The sequence below is a fragment of the Thalia democratica genome, chromosome 1 (genome assembly GCF_965202585.1).
Source record: "Thalia democratica chromosome 1, ktThaDemo2.hap1.1, whole genome shotgun sequence".
Classification (NCBI taxonomy): Eukaryota; Metazoa; Chordata; class Thaliacea; order Salpida; family Salpidae; genus Thalia; species Thalia democratica.
The window spans coordinates 65,175,592-65,189,836 of NC_139165.1; the positions used below are offsets into that span (position 1 = coordinate 65,175,592).

Genomic DNA, 14,245 nt, shown 5'->3' on the forward strand with positions numbered 1-14,245 from the left:
AATCATTTACATAGATAACAATAAATTTAGTTGGATATTTAAACTTTAAGTTCTTTAGAAAACTTTAAGAAAACACTTTAATTTTTTTTCTTTTACAATATTATGTTTATCATAGCGTTTTCTATAGCGTGTTTTCTGTACATAGTGGTGTGCTTATGTAAAACAACTTGTTTTACAAGTTGAGGTAAGTTTCCTTTTCTAATTTTTAGAAACCTATTATTTCGAAACTTAATTATGTAAAAGGAAAAATTTTAATAATTTCTTAACCTATTTTTTCTTAATTATATAGGTGCACAAAAGTAGAACAAGTTCTTAAATGATATGATGTTAAAAGTTTTAAAAATTAGGACTTCTGAAAAATTTTAAATATGATATTCAATTTAGGGGAATACTAAATAAGTTTTGACTATTCACAAGTATAAATTTAAGCATTTGCTAACAAGGATCTGAGCGAAACAAGTTCAATGGAATATATATTGCTAACAAATTTAACAGTATTTTTTCTTGTTACACTAATACATGTTCCTATGTTTAACGGGTTAACACACTTTAACGGAGCTCTGTAAAAAAATTCCGTAAGGAAAGAATCGAAGCTAAAGTAGGTATGTTTATTTTTTATTAAAACTAAAAATGTGTAGTATTGATTATTGTACATTAATGGTTAATAATAGATACATTATATAATTTTTAATACGACTGTTATAAAACTATGTTATATTGGATAAAAGTACTAAATTAAATAAAGTAAAGTAAAAATACAAAATACAATAACAAATCATAATATAAAGCCACTTACCTGAAAATAAAGAAAGATTGATTCAAAATACTTAATCGTTACTAATCATTCGAAAAAGCATATAATAATTATGTCGTAAAACTACGCTTTTATATATTAACATTAACACAAGTCAACTAATCTACACTACACCTTAGATAATTTATTCTTTATCTTTGGAAAAATTAGTAAAGCAATTTAATTGAAAAGTATCTTTTTACAATTATTTTTAAATCATAAGTAATCTATTGTAAAAGAAAACAAATAAGACAACAAGTAATAATAAATAATTCATTAGTTAAGGTAATTAAAGTTATAGAAACTTAGGATAATATATATCTATATAATGGTTAAACCTAAGTTATAACAAAAGTAAAGTTACATAAGTACTATTATAGGAAGGTTTTTGAACGTATTTATATACCATTTGCAACTTAATATCAATAGATTATTCATTTAGTTTTTTATATTTTATTACACAAAGCTTTTCAAAATCATACAAGATTTCTTTGTCAAGTGATAAATTAAATTATTTATCACTTGACAAAGAAATTTGTATGATTTTAAAAAGTTTTGTGTAATAAAATATATAAAAAATAAAATGAATAATCTATTGATATTAAATTGCAAATGGTATATAAAATAAAGTTACATACAACTTAAAATAACAAATTCAGCATAAATTTACAAAAACAAAGCACAACAAATCGAAATTGTTATTAAGCTTTCAAAGCCTTGACCAATAATTAAATTACAGTGCCGTACATAAAAACACTGAAACTTCAACTGCATATATATTACATGCTAAATTAGTAAGATAATTATTTATTGCTTTAGAAAAGAGCAATCGGGTTTTAAAATTGCAAATATGTTATAGAGATTTTTTAAATAAATAATAAATTAGTTTATGTAATAAACTACGAATTTGTGTTTATATGAAAGTTAAAATGTAAAACATAAAACAACGAGGTGGTTATGTGCTAAGTTTAAACCTGCAGTAAAGAATCTTCTCGCCGATCTATTGGGCGTAGTAGGTAAAAAAGCACTGTTTATCTGGGACTTAAATGCAGATTTCTAATTAAACTTGGATTGGAACTTACCACATAAAGGAATATGAAAAACATATAGTCGAGTAAGAGACAAAACAATCTTGAAGAATAAAAATAAATATGTATCAAAATAAATAAAAATTATGTATCAACTTGTGATGTACAACTGTTTTGATATATACAGAGTGAGTGTGTGTTTTGTGAAAGATAAATGAAAAAGGTGAAAAAGTGCCAAGATGTTATTTGAAGAAGAACCGTCGTTTGTGTACACAGTTGAAGTGTATTAACCCGTTAAAACACAGAAACATGTGTTAGCGTAATAAAGAAAGATTAATATTTAATTTTTTATTGTTATATTAGTTTTATTTATTTATTGGTAAACACATTGAACATTGGGAGGGGGTAGCTTTAGAAATATGCAAACCATTAGTATAAAAGTAGCAAATCATATTTGCTGAGTCAAAAAAACAAACTGTTTTTATAGGAAAGTTTACTTAAAGGTCAGTCTGAGCTGAAAAAACTGAGCCGAAAATTTGTTTAAAGCTTTTTTTTATACCATTCTCCCTAACCCAAAAATATTAATAATTAATTAAAAAATAAAGTTTAATTAATTAAAAATAACATGAAAAAAAGCTATACTTCTTTGCAAATTTGAACTCTATTTTGGAATTTATTACATGGAGCGATTATCACAAAAGCACATTCTATACGTTTAAAAACGATTTGAAGAAATTGTTATGGAAGCTCTTTTTTGTCTCTCAAAAATTTTTGAAAATAAAAAATAAACTCCAAAAAAACTTTTTTTTAATTGTCTTAAGACGTATATAATGTGTTCTTAGTAAAGTTACCACATGTAGAAAATTATCCAACCAAAATCTTGAAGGTCCCATAAAGTTTACACAAGAGGTTTTTTTTAAATAAAGTTGATTTTTTCTCTATGTTTGCTCGTTCAAATTATCTGAAATGTTGCTCAAGGTGTATTTCGTGATATTTGCCACGTGTAAAAATTTTTCCATCTAAAAATTCAAAGGTCGCCAGTTTTATATGAATCTAATGAGTATATAATTCTTACTACTAGCACAACAAACGACTACACGTAATACTTTTTAAAACAACTTCTTCTTTTTTTTGTAACATTTGTAAATACTAAGTGAAGCAATTGGTTTTTATTTCTGTATAAATTATTTAAAAAATTAAAAACGCATTGTTCTGAGTGTTAATTTTGTTACATTCTAAAAAAGGTATATAGAGAAACCAATTTAACAACGTACTTTTCTTAGTCATGGAAATATGCACCATCAACTAAACAGTTATAACGTAAATGACAATGTTGTACTGAATTAATGATGGTTTCATTACATCTCTTGTTTTTGCATAGTTCGAGTTATACTTTTTTATTATTTTGCAGACTTTAAAATACTTTTTCTAGTAAATATTGACTTAGCTTTTATAAAAACTTTCGATTCTTGCACTAAATAACTAGTATTTGTTTTGAACATCGTCAAAAAAGCTGAGACGTTTCAAGCCATTAATAATAAATTTCACCACTTGACCACTAATAACTTCTGAAACAATCCAAGACCGGTTCCTTCCTTACTAATAACTTGAAATGTATAGAACGCCTTTAACTGTTCACAAAAGTCTTATGATTAAAAAGAACTTTTTATATAAAATTATGTAAATGAAACTTTAGTCCAAACATTCTATAAAAATTAAACTTATCTTTAAATAATAAGCTTTATAAAAAAAACTGGCTAGCTTTTCTTAATTTAATGAGCCAAAAAAATTATTAAAATAATTAAATTACAACAATAACATGATCTTATAACTCAACGATTGTTCATAGTTGGACATATTTTTTCAACGGTTATTTTAAATTTGATTCCTTTGTATTTATAGGCTAAAATATTTCCTCAAAGTTGCCAACTGAACTATAAAAATGTACATGCAAATGTCTCTAAAAACAAAGAAAAAAAATCGTTACCTTGAGGTTAATAATTTAGTTGATTAGACAGAGAGATATATCTAAATCCTATATACGTATAACTGATCTAATTTATATTGAATATACCTCAAATATAAATAAAAAAAAATAATTACATTAACTTAAAAAGATCCTTTAAGAAATAAGTTGATTCATTTTAAGTCAAAGTTTCGAATGAAAATCACATATTTCTTGGACTTTAATATATGTATATTATTTATTTTTTACAAATGCATTTAAATTCTTAATGGATACATAGCTATATTTTGAAGTATTTAGACAAAAGTAGGAACTCTTTGTAAAATGTTCATTAAAGTGATTATCATAAAACGTTTGTCTATGCATACAAAATCAATAAAACTATTGTATGTGATACAAATCTTTTTATTTGACTTAGGTCTTTCGAGTTTAATTATAAATTATTTTCAACAAAAACCTTTGTAGGACAAAATTTATGTCTTTTTTTTGGTTACTAACAAAAAGTATTTAGTTTACGTTTGTTTAGTTGAATCTCGTAGAAAAATATTTCATTTTAGTCTTTTTTTAATTTGATGAAGAAAATATATAATGAAATCTGTAGTTCCTTTTTTTTAATATAAACTTAAACTTTTAAGCTCCAAGCTCAAATTTTTTTGAAATGATCTTCTTAAATATAAATCACCTTATTTTGGGTTAAGGTTTGTATTTATATTTTAATACTACTTGCATTTATTTTAAGATTGTTTTGTTTTTACTATTTAAAAAGTTTTAAAAAATTATAAAGTTTATAAATGTTTTTATTTAACAAATGATAATAATTTTAAAACTGTTACAAATATCAGGGTTGCCAAATGTTTTTGACAAATTTTCTCCAGTTTTTTTTAATTATACATTTTTGGGTCTGTTTTAAGTTTAAAGTTAAGTTTAAGGTAAGAAACTGTGTTTACAGTATAAAAAACATTGAAATGATACTGTAGTATAGCTACTTTAAATGTGTTTCAATAAATACTTATAGGGCAAAACAAATAGTGTTTATTCTAAACATCAGATTATAGTTCTAAAGTATATGCATAAGTTTTTACATTTAATAGTTAAAAAATATTTATAGTAAAATTGTTATTATGAATTATTTCCATTCGACTGCAAAAACATTCATTTGTGTTGAACTTCTTAGGTTCATCTTTGCTATTTTCACTGATTTAGTACCTGTAAAACAACTGTTTTACAATTTATTTTGTAAGTTTTACAAATGTATCGAACACTCACTTAAACTGCAACAGAAGTTATGGTAAGCAAGTACAGTTTGTAGCAATTGGTTTTTGAAAACGTATTTAGATCGTTTTCAAAATAAATCATTGGTCTTGTCAGTGGCTATTCAAGGCAGAAAGTAAGTATCGAAAGCTGTACGCTTTTGCAATAAATATACTGGTTTTTTCATTGATCTGTGTCTGCTTTAGTTTATAAGCTGAAATTTATTTGCGTTTATCTGAAATATTAAAAAATTAAAGTAAACAAATAAAGATTAACAGTAGATAAAAAACTTCAAATAAATATTTTTTATAGTATGATATAGTAGTATATAGTTTAATGTTAAATAGTTTTGATTAAATCTACCTGTGTTTGTATAACTTTTAATAATCATAACTTATAACACTTTTTATCTATGAGTTAAGTTTATTATAACATATTTTATTTTTTACAAAAAAAAAAGATCGGTTCTTTTAGAAGTTCTCTCATATATCAAATAATATGAATATATTATAACAGTATTTTAACTATATTTATAAACATTAAAAACCCTCAAAGCCAAAGTATACTGCCAGCTAGGTACTTTTCAGTTAAAAATTATGCTCTAGTTCAATTATGCTACAATAATATTCAGTATCATTATTACAATTACTAAAAAAAAAAGCGGTTTGCGAGCAACATTTGAAAAGAAAATTGGCCTGCAACATATAAAAGGCTTAAAAAATTAATTTGAAACATAACTTTCCTTTCATTTAAGCGTCTAATTTAGTACAAAAACCTTAGATTACAATACACATCTTCTAAATCATTACTAGCTTACAGGCTTTTTAATAGATATTTTTACTGAAGATAAAGTCGCTTAAAATCGAATATATAAAAATATTAAATTACTTATCATGTTTGAAAATAATCTTAAGAAATAATTTTCTCTTAACCTTTTAAAATAAACTTCTCAATAAATATACAGATTAAAACATTCTTTGTTTTTTCTTTATTGATTTCTAAAATTATTATGAAATATTTACAAATTATGTAAAATTAAGAAAACATGTTTAACAAACTTAACTTAAAATTAAATTGCTTCGATGAGCAAGATAATACAATCAAGAACAAAATCTTTATACTAGATTTGAGACTTTATAGGCAAAAAGCAAGCCTGAAAAATAAAAAGTAGACTGAGTTAAACCAAGCTAATCTAAGTTTGTGATACAATTGAAAAAAAAAACCATGAGCCAAAAACAATTGTTAATCAAGGTTAAATATTTAAAAATTAACAAAAGCATCATATAGATACACAATTAAAAAACTATCTAAATTGTAACTAGTCTGAAATTTTAGAGAAAAAATGCACAAGCCTTTTTTTGGCAAAAATAAAATAAACAAGCCTGAGTGCGTGGGAAGCATGTTATAAGTATAAAACAAAAAAAATATTGTTAAATAGTTTAATTTTTCCAGAAGTTATACAGTCAAAATGTAGTGCAAAAGAAAGAAAATGTTTTAGCCAGGTCTTAAAATTAAAGTTAAATTTGAAAGAGTTTTAGTTGAATGACTAGAAAAAAGTATTTATGTATATAATAATTTATTTTGGGTTATTGCTTTAAAAAAAAATATGTTCAAGTTAAAAAAAAAAAAATTCTGAAATAAAACCACTATATATGTTAAAACTTTTTCGTTTTAATGATAAAAATACGTTTTATGAAATATAATTAATGTCAATGCAAAAAAAAAATTGATCAAACATTTATGCAAAATATGGTTTTGGCAGAAAATTTGTTATGGTTTTAAAAAATTTAAACAATCATAATAGCGTAGATCAGGCGCCGGAAAACTGCGACTCGCAAAACATAAATTTGTGGCCCACGATGTACTTTTTTCAGCTACAAAGATGCATTCAACTGTGTTTCTGGAACAAAACCATATAATTTGACTGTTGACTTGATAACTCGTAACTAACAGTGTTTTGTTTTGCTAATTGTATCACACTTTTCTTTAAAATAGAACTTTTTTTTATTGATTACTACATCGTTTTTATACAACTGCTGACCGCCGAGGAATTTTTTACAGAGTGCTAATAAATTTTTAGAAAAATTAATCCCTATCTATACTAAAAAATCTAAGCTTTGATATAATCGGCTTTAGAAGCAAGAATTCTGACAATATAAACAATCGCCAGATAATAAATAACGACTTCAGTATTTTACTTTTTTTTCTTTAAGAAAATAGTTAAGATACATAAATAGTAACATAAATAATATACATAAATATTTGTAAATAGTTTAACTATTTTAAGATAATACTTCTAGTTTTACAAAAAAACAAAACAACTTTAAGATACATCTTACTAACTAAATTTAGTACACTTTAATATTGAAACAATAAATTTTATTAACTTTTCCATACACAATACTGTAAAAATACTGTTTTAAATACAGTAACCTCTTGCTTATTTACGCACATTGTGTCCACAGAAAAAAACGCGTAAAGATACGAGAGATCGTAAAGATACGAGATGTATCAAACATACTTACTATAATGGCTGTTTTTTGATATTGCTTCTAGCTAAAAGCAGACTGCGGACTTTTCCACTTTTAAAAACTTTTTTACTTTATTTATAAATATAAAAACAAAATATAAAACTATACATATATAAAAAAAAACTGGTTTAAATTTATATAAAACATATAAATTATTTAAAACGTCAAATTAAAATTAGTGATATGGTAACTAAAGAAAAACCAATTGAAATTTGTGTGGAGTGTAAGCTCTATATTTATTAAACAGCACTGCTACTTTTTGCTGTAAAGTTTCATTAGATTTCTTTTTTAGACGTTTATTCATATTTAGATCAAGAGTGCTGCATTATTTATTTATGTTTTAAACTCTCATTATTTCATTATACTTTCATTTTTTAACTCAGTTATATTTCTTTCAGAATTTTAATTTAATCTCTTATTGTTAACAAAATTATTGATATACTGAGGCAAAACTAAATTTTATCAATTAATCAAGGAACATAAGTTTACAAAGTCTAAAGATATAGAGAAGTGAGTTAGCATTTAAAAACATATATAAAAATATGCAATAAACCCAATTTGTGCAATACTAAAAAAAAAATTAAAATTTTTATAGAATGAATTTATGAATATTTTAGAATTCTAAAATGCGTAACGTCAACGAGTTCGTAAAGTACGAGAGGTTACTGTACTTATAAAATATATTAATTTAGGAGTGGGCAATGTTTCTAGTCGGCAAGACAGATATTGAAATTTTAGTTCTTGACGGCCGAAGAATTTCAATTCTTCACGAATATTACTCACCTAACCAATAATTTCAAAAAATACCAATTCTATGCGAGCTTTTTACTACTTTATCTAGTGTAAATTTCACACTTCTCGTACATTATACCTAAAATTTTTTCATTCTTCATTTTAAATCCCAAAATATCTAGAGTAAGTTTCAAAACTTGGTTCAACGTGCCAGACTTACATGCTCGCGGGCCGGATTCGAATTAAACTTTGACGGACCGTTCATTTTCACTACGAGAGCCGAATTAGACTTAAATTTTGTAAACTTTAGTGGACCGGTCTTTATTACTCCACGGGCCGCATCTGGCATGCACACTGACGTACCCTAATACTTACAAGCTAGTACACTTACAAAAACATCGATATTAACAAAATTTGTTTTGTCAAGGTTAATTGTAACGTCAATGTTCTAAAAACATTTTATACGCGAAGACTTTTTTTAAATGAAATTTATTATACCTACTAAAATTTTAAAGCCTATAAAAGCTTTTAATATTACTAAAGTAAAAGAACTTTATTAAACATAGTTTTAACTGCAGGTTGTCAAAAAAAAAAAGATAAGTCGAACTTGTGAAAAATTTTTGTACTTTACAACTTAGATATCTGTTAAACTATATAACAGTTAAAATTAAAAAAAGGCAATAATATAACAACTGACATCATGTCACTAAAAACTTTTAAAACAACCAAAATATTTTATTGCAGCAGAGTAAATATAGCAATTTGTTTCCTACCTTAATGCAAAAATACAAATGTTTACCCAGGTGTTCTGTAAAGCTTTCTAAAACCTTCCTTGAAATAAAATGATTAATCTTTGGATAGAAAACTCGTGATTTTTTAGCTTATGAAATAAGTTGCTGTGAACATTTGTAAAATTATATTACAAAAATCCTTTTTTAAGTAGTAATAGCAGGGTAGCAAAATGTTTTTGAGAAATTTCTTTCAGGTTTTTGAATTTCTTCCAGCCTTTTGAAAGTACACGTTTTTGGGTCTATTTTTAGTTCAAAGTTATGTGTAAGTTTAAAAACTGTGTTAAGTAGCATAAAAACATATTTTAGATACTGTAAACCTAATTAAAATGTGTTTTTCAACAAAAAAAAAAAGAGGATTACAAAAAAAATATCTACATGATAGATTTTTCTTTAAAAATTAAAATTTTACTACTTAACATGAAAAAATTGTTGAAAATTCCAGGTTTTTAGCCTAAATTGTCAAATTCCAGGTTTTTTGGCAACCCTGTGATAGGCGCAAAACAAAAAATTTATCCCCGAAAAGTAAGCTTAACAGCGCAATGAAAATAAAACAATGAAATTTTAGTTGTTTTAAAACTATATTTTAAAGAAAAACTGGAAATATCAGAATTTTTCAAACAATCATAGTTCATCTAGAATTATTAATTAATCTTAGAGGTAAAACTACAATAATTTTTTTTTCGTTGTTGTTGTTGTTGTTATTTTTTTGACTAAATAATAAAAAAATAAAACAAACAACATTCTGTTTTGCGAAGCTTAGTGCAAAATCAAAAAGAAAACAAACCAGTGCGATAATTAAAACAAAAATTTATTGTCATAAATTTTACACTCACGATCATAATGAAACTGAAATGAAAATAATACACGACTTCTTAAAAACCAACAAGCATAAAACTTAGATTAAAGCAATAATTGTTTCATTTGTCGTAACTTTTAACTTAAATTATTTGATTTCAAAAACAGCTCGCTTCCAATTCTGCACATTTACTAAAGTCGGTTTACTCTTCTGTTGTTGAACGAGTCGGCAGGAAAATTAGGCCTGCTGTTTGCGAACAGCGGCCTGTCGTTGAAAATTGGTGGAGGAGGCAAGTTTCTCGGCATTCGAAACTGAGGTGCGTCAAAAACCGACGGACCTCCACCAACCAGTGGCAATATTTCCGGCGGTGGCAACAAAGCCATTTTGTCTAGCACTTTATTTCGCAACTGCCGCAAGTAATCCGGTGGTGGCAGCGGTAAGTTGAAAGTGTCGGTGCAAGCCGCCAACTGATACTCGTAAGGATGGAAGCTATCGACATCTGGCCGCCGTTGAGCAATGACAGGACGCATGTCCATTTTGATGTCGTGCCTCGCCGACGGTCGCCTGTCAGAAGGAGGCGGACCACGGAAACGTTCTCGGTCTTGGTTCTTCGACAGGCTCACTTTAATCTCCTTACCGGCTATGGAGAAGCCGTTGAGGCCACGAATGGCTTCATCGGCCGCCCTCGCTTCAACGTGCACGAACGCCATGGCGCCGACGATGTCACACTCGGCCACGTAACCGTACCGCTCAAAAAGCCGACGCAGTTTGTAAGCGGTGGCCTCGGGAGGCACGTTGCCAATATGCAATTTGGTGCAGCCGGCCCGCCTCGCTGCCTTGCTGCGGAAGTCACCACTTGGATGCGACGACGAGTTCGGCTCGCTGAATAAATTTATTGAAAATGTTTACACACCATTAGATGGCAGAAAATATATTTTTAAGTAATTGTAAAATTTTTTTAGATAGTGATACTAAATAGCTTTGCAAAACATTACGTACAAATTTTGTTATAATATTATTTTAGAAATGGAATAGCAACTCATTTAACATTCTACTTGATAAATTTGAAAAAAAATATTACGGAAAAAATAATTTTTCATAAATACAAACATACTAGTTATTTAAATACGTGAGCTCATAATTTAAAGCAAACATATATAAAGTTATTAGTATTTAGCTAAAAAATTACACAGTTTAAAAGTTAAAAATAAATAAGTTAAGCCAATATGTTACTCCAAAAATAGTCGCAAAATATTTTGTATATTTAGTTGGTGTAAACGATACGGTCTCTTATATTTAGACCTTCATGCGTTCAGTCGACTGAATAAGTGGAAAACAAGTTTTAGAACTGTTAGATTTATAAAAACTGCACATAACACAAGCTTTCTTTAAAAACAAATATATATTTAACTACCGGATTAAATTATTTCTTTGTTTTCAACAACCTTTTCAAAGATTATACAAAAAAGCAATAGTATATTTAGAGAAAAATCAACTTTTTTACTTGAATTAATTTAAAAAATATTAACTAATTTACCATAAATATAAGATATTATAATTTTAGTTTAACTTGCATTCCCTAAAATTCGAGAAAATAATAAATACATTGTTGAGAATCTTCTTTGAATACAATCGTTGTTTTTATACTTGTAATTTTGAAATATTTAAACTATAATAAAATTGTTAAAATTCTACTTATAATTTTTTTTTATAATTAAACCAAGGAGTTTTACAAGTCAATTTTTAAATCAACTACAAACTTATAGTTATTATTTTTAAATAGTTATAATATAAATTCAGTAAATGTCAAAAAGGTCATTTACCAATCAATAAATAACTTATACTAGTATTTACTGAACAAAAAATTAGGAAATTTAATAAAAGATATCTAAACTATTGTACTTATAAAGAAAAAAAAATTTAAACAAACAATTTAAAAACAGACAAAAAAAAAATTATGAAAAGTGTATTGAAGCTGTAAAAAAGCCCTTACAATTAACTAACCGCTTTTTGGGTCCCTTATTACTACTAAGTTCAACATTTATTTTTCTTCCACAAATTTCATGCTTGTCCAATTCTCTGTAAATACATTTCACGATTAGACAAAATATAAATTACATTTATTAACTTTTCAACAAAAATATAATGAGTCTGGTAACTGCTTTTCAGGGAAAACTATCAAATAACAGAAAAAAATTCCTGACTTTTCTTGATTATTTATCAAAATTTTCCTGACTTTTCTAAATCAAACTCTTAATTTAAACTTATTCTAAAATACATAATCTAACACAACTATATAAAGCTTTCAATCTAATTTTCTAACAGGTTAAAACAACAGTTTTTTGCTGAATTCAATCATCAAACTTCCATTACATCACTTGAACCATCTGTGTATTATTGATGTGTTTACAATAAACAGCTCTATCAGCAAAATACTTATATTATTACCTTATAAACACAGCTTGTCCATTATCATTCTAGCAAGATGTTTTCGAAATGTGGTCCAACGCCAAAATTTACCATGTATGATAATTTTGTTCGGGCCATCTGACATGACTGTATATTGCACTGTCAGGAAATATTTTTTTGTTACACGAACTGGCTGATTAATTATGCTTGACAGTGTGTAATGCCCATAAAATTTCAGCGGTTGTGGTTTGTGACTTACTTACCAAACCTATTAATGGGCTTACACCACTGCTCTCACATCTTGCTACTCTGCCGCTGCCTTCACCACTTACCCCACTGGAGCTTGATCCAGCATTTTAGAAAAGTTTTTGGATTTGGTTAACTTCTGGACTTTTATTTCTATGTCCAGCTCAATTCATATGTACTGTGAGTGCTTTTCTTCCCATATTTGACAGTGAAAGAGTACATAAACACCACTTGCATTTCAAATTTTGTGTATATATCACAGTTTCACTATGGAAGTGTCCTTGCTACAGATCATCAATAGTAAAAGCTTACAAAAACTGCTTGTTCAAATAGAGTACTTGTTAAATATGTTAATAAAAAATTTTTGCAGTTTTATAAAGGATATTTTACTAATTTATACCAGATGAAGGCATTGGAAATTAAACAATTTTGTAGATTTTTAGGAATTTTTTTCTGACTTTATTAATTTTGATTTTTAATTAATTTTTACTATATGAAGGCTTTGGAAAATAAGGAAATTTGTAAATTTAAACTGACAAATCTGATTTTTTCAGTCAATTTAAAATGTATTCATAATAAGTCTTGTCCTCTGTTTAACCTATTTTTATAGTTTTTCATATCAAAACTTATCTTTTGCAACTCTGAAAACTTTAAAATTGAACATTTGACAAAAACTAAATGACTGAAGATTGCTTTGTATGAAACAAATAATCTTAAAATTTTGCTTTTTGAAAAAAAATCTTATTCAAAAGTCCTTTCAAATAGACTAAGTAAAATATTTATTTTTTTATTCTACATATCTTGTTATATACAATATAATTTCTTATCTAATCTAAATTTCACTATTATACATAAAAGTTGTTAAAAATTTTGGATTTTTTGACTAAATTGTCAAATTCAAGATTTTTATCAGCATTTACAGGTAAGACAGTTTGCCTGTTTATACAAGAAACATTTCCTAATAGTTTGGGTAAATTGACCAAAAACTGAAAAAGGTAGATCTTTAGTGAACTTTCTACTTCTCATAAACTAGATAACAAAAAACTATAGTCCAAAAAATGACTATATCTCAATACATAACTCAAATTTATATTTTCAATAATACTGACTTATAGTTTACACTTTAAGCAACTAAAAAAGTATATATATGAGTCAACAATAGTTTGTGTGAAAAAAATGACTTAGCCAACTGCTTTATTTCCTAACTTACATACTTTTAAAAATTATCAAAATGTTTTTTTGTTTATGCTTCATACAAAAAAATTACTAACATAAATACATGAACATGTTTTTAAACTAACTTTATAGCGATATCTGCATCGTCTGGAGACATATGAACAAATCCATAGGAACCAAGAACAGCACACTCTAAAACTTTTCCATGTCTTCCAAAAAGGTCTTCAATTTCTTCTGGTGTTGTGTTACTTGATAAGTTTCCAACAAATATTTTTACCATTTTATCAAACTAAATAAAAATATTTTGTAAGCAAAACATCATAAAATTATAAAATGAATTTAAAGTTTGATCAAAACAGGCTTTAACAAATTTCAAGGGTTATTAATTAGTTCAGGGTGTTCCATAAGGGGAAATATCACCCCTTTTTGGAAAAATTTGTAAGTTCGGGGCAATAAGTAGTAAAGGGACAAAAGAGGGAGGGGAAACTTTGGGCAGTTAAAGAATCATTACTATTTTTACTGGTAT

The 14,245-nt window shown here is 26.4% G+C and overlaps 1 protein-coding gene across 1 annotated transcript; it reads right to left on the bottom strand.

Moving 5' to 3' along the window:
* Window positions 1-9,927: 9,927 nt before the first annotated feature.
* Window positions 9,928-14,004, bottom strand: LOC145831541 (uncharacterized). Its single transcript, XM_082938829.1, has 3 exons — window positions 13,845-14,004; window positions 11,893-11,967; window positions 9,928-10,770 (listed from the first exon to the last, which is right to left on the bottom strand). Exons 1-3 carry the CDS (start codon window positions 13,997-13,999, stop codon window positions 10,080-10,082), a joined length of 921 nt encoding a protein of 306 aa, XP_082794955.1. The 5' UTR covers window positions 14,000-14,004; the 3' UTR covers window positions 9,928-10,079.
* Between the last annotated feature and the right edge of the window lie 241 nt (window positions 14,005-14,245).

Excerpts from the sequence above, each read along its gene's own strand:
- LOC145831541 (XM_082938829.1), bottom strand. The coding sequence starts at position 13,999 with ATGGTAAAAATATTTGTTGGAAACTTATCAAGTAACACAACACCAGAA. Across the intron at positions 11,968-13,844 it reads GATGCAGATATCGCTATAAA|AGAATTGGACAAGCATGAAA; the intron begins GTTAGTTTAAAA and ends ATGTATTTACAG. Across the intron at positions 10,771-11,892 it reads AATAAGGGACCCAAAAAGCG|CGAGCCGAACTCGTCGTCGC; the intron begins GTTAGTTAATTG and ends AAATTTATTCAG.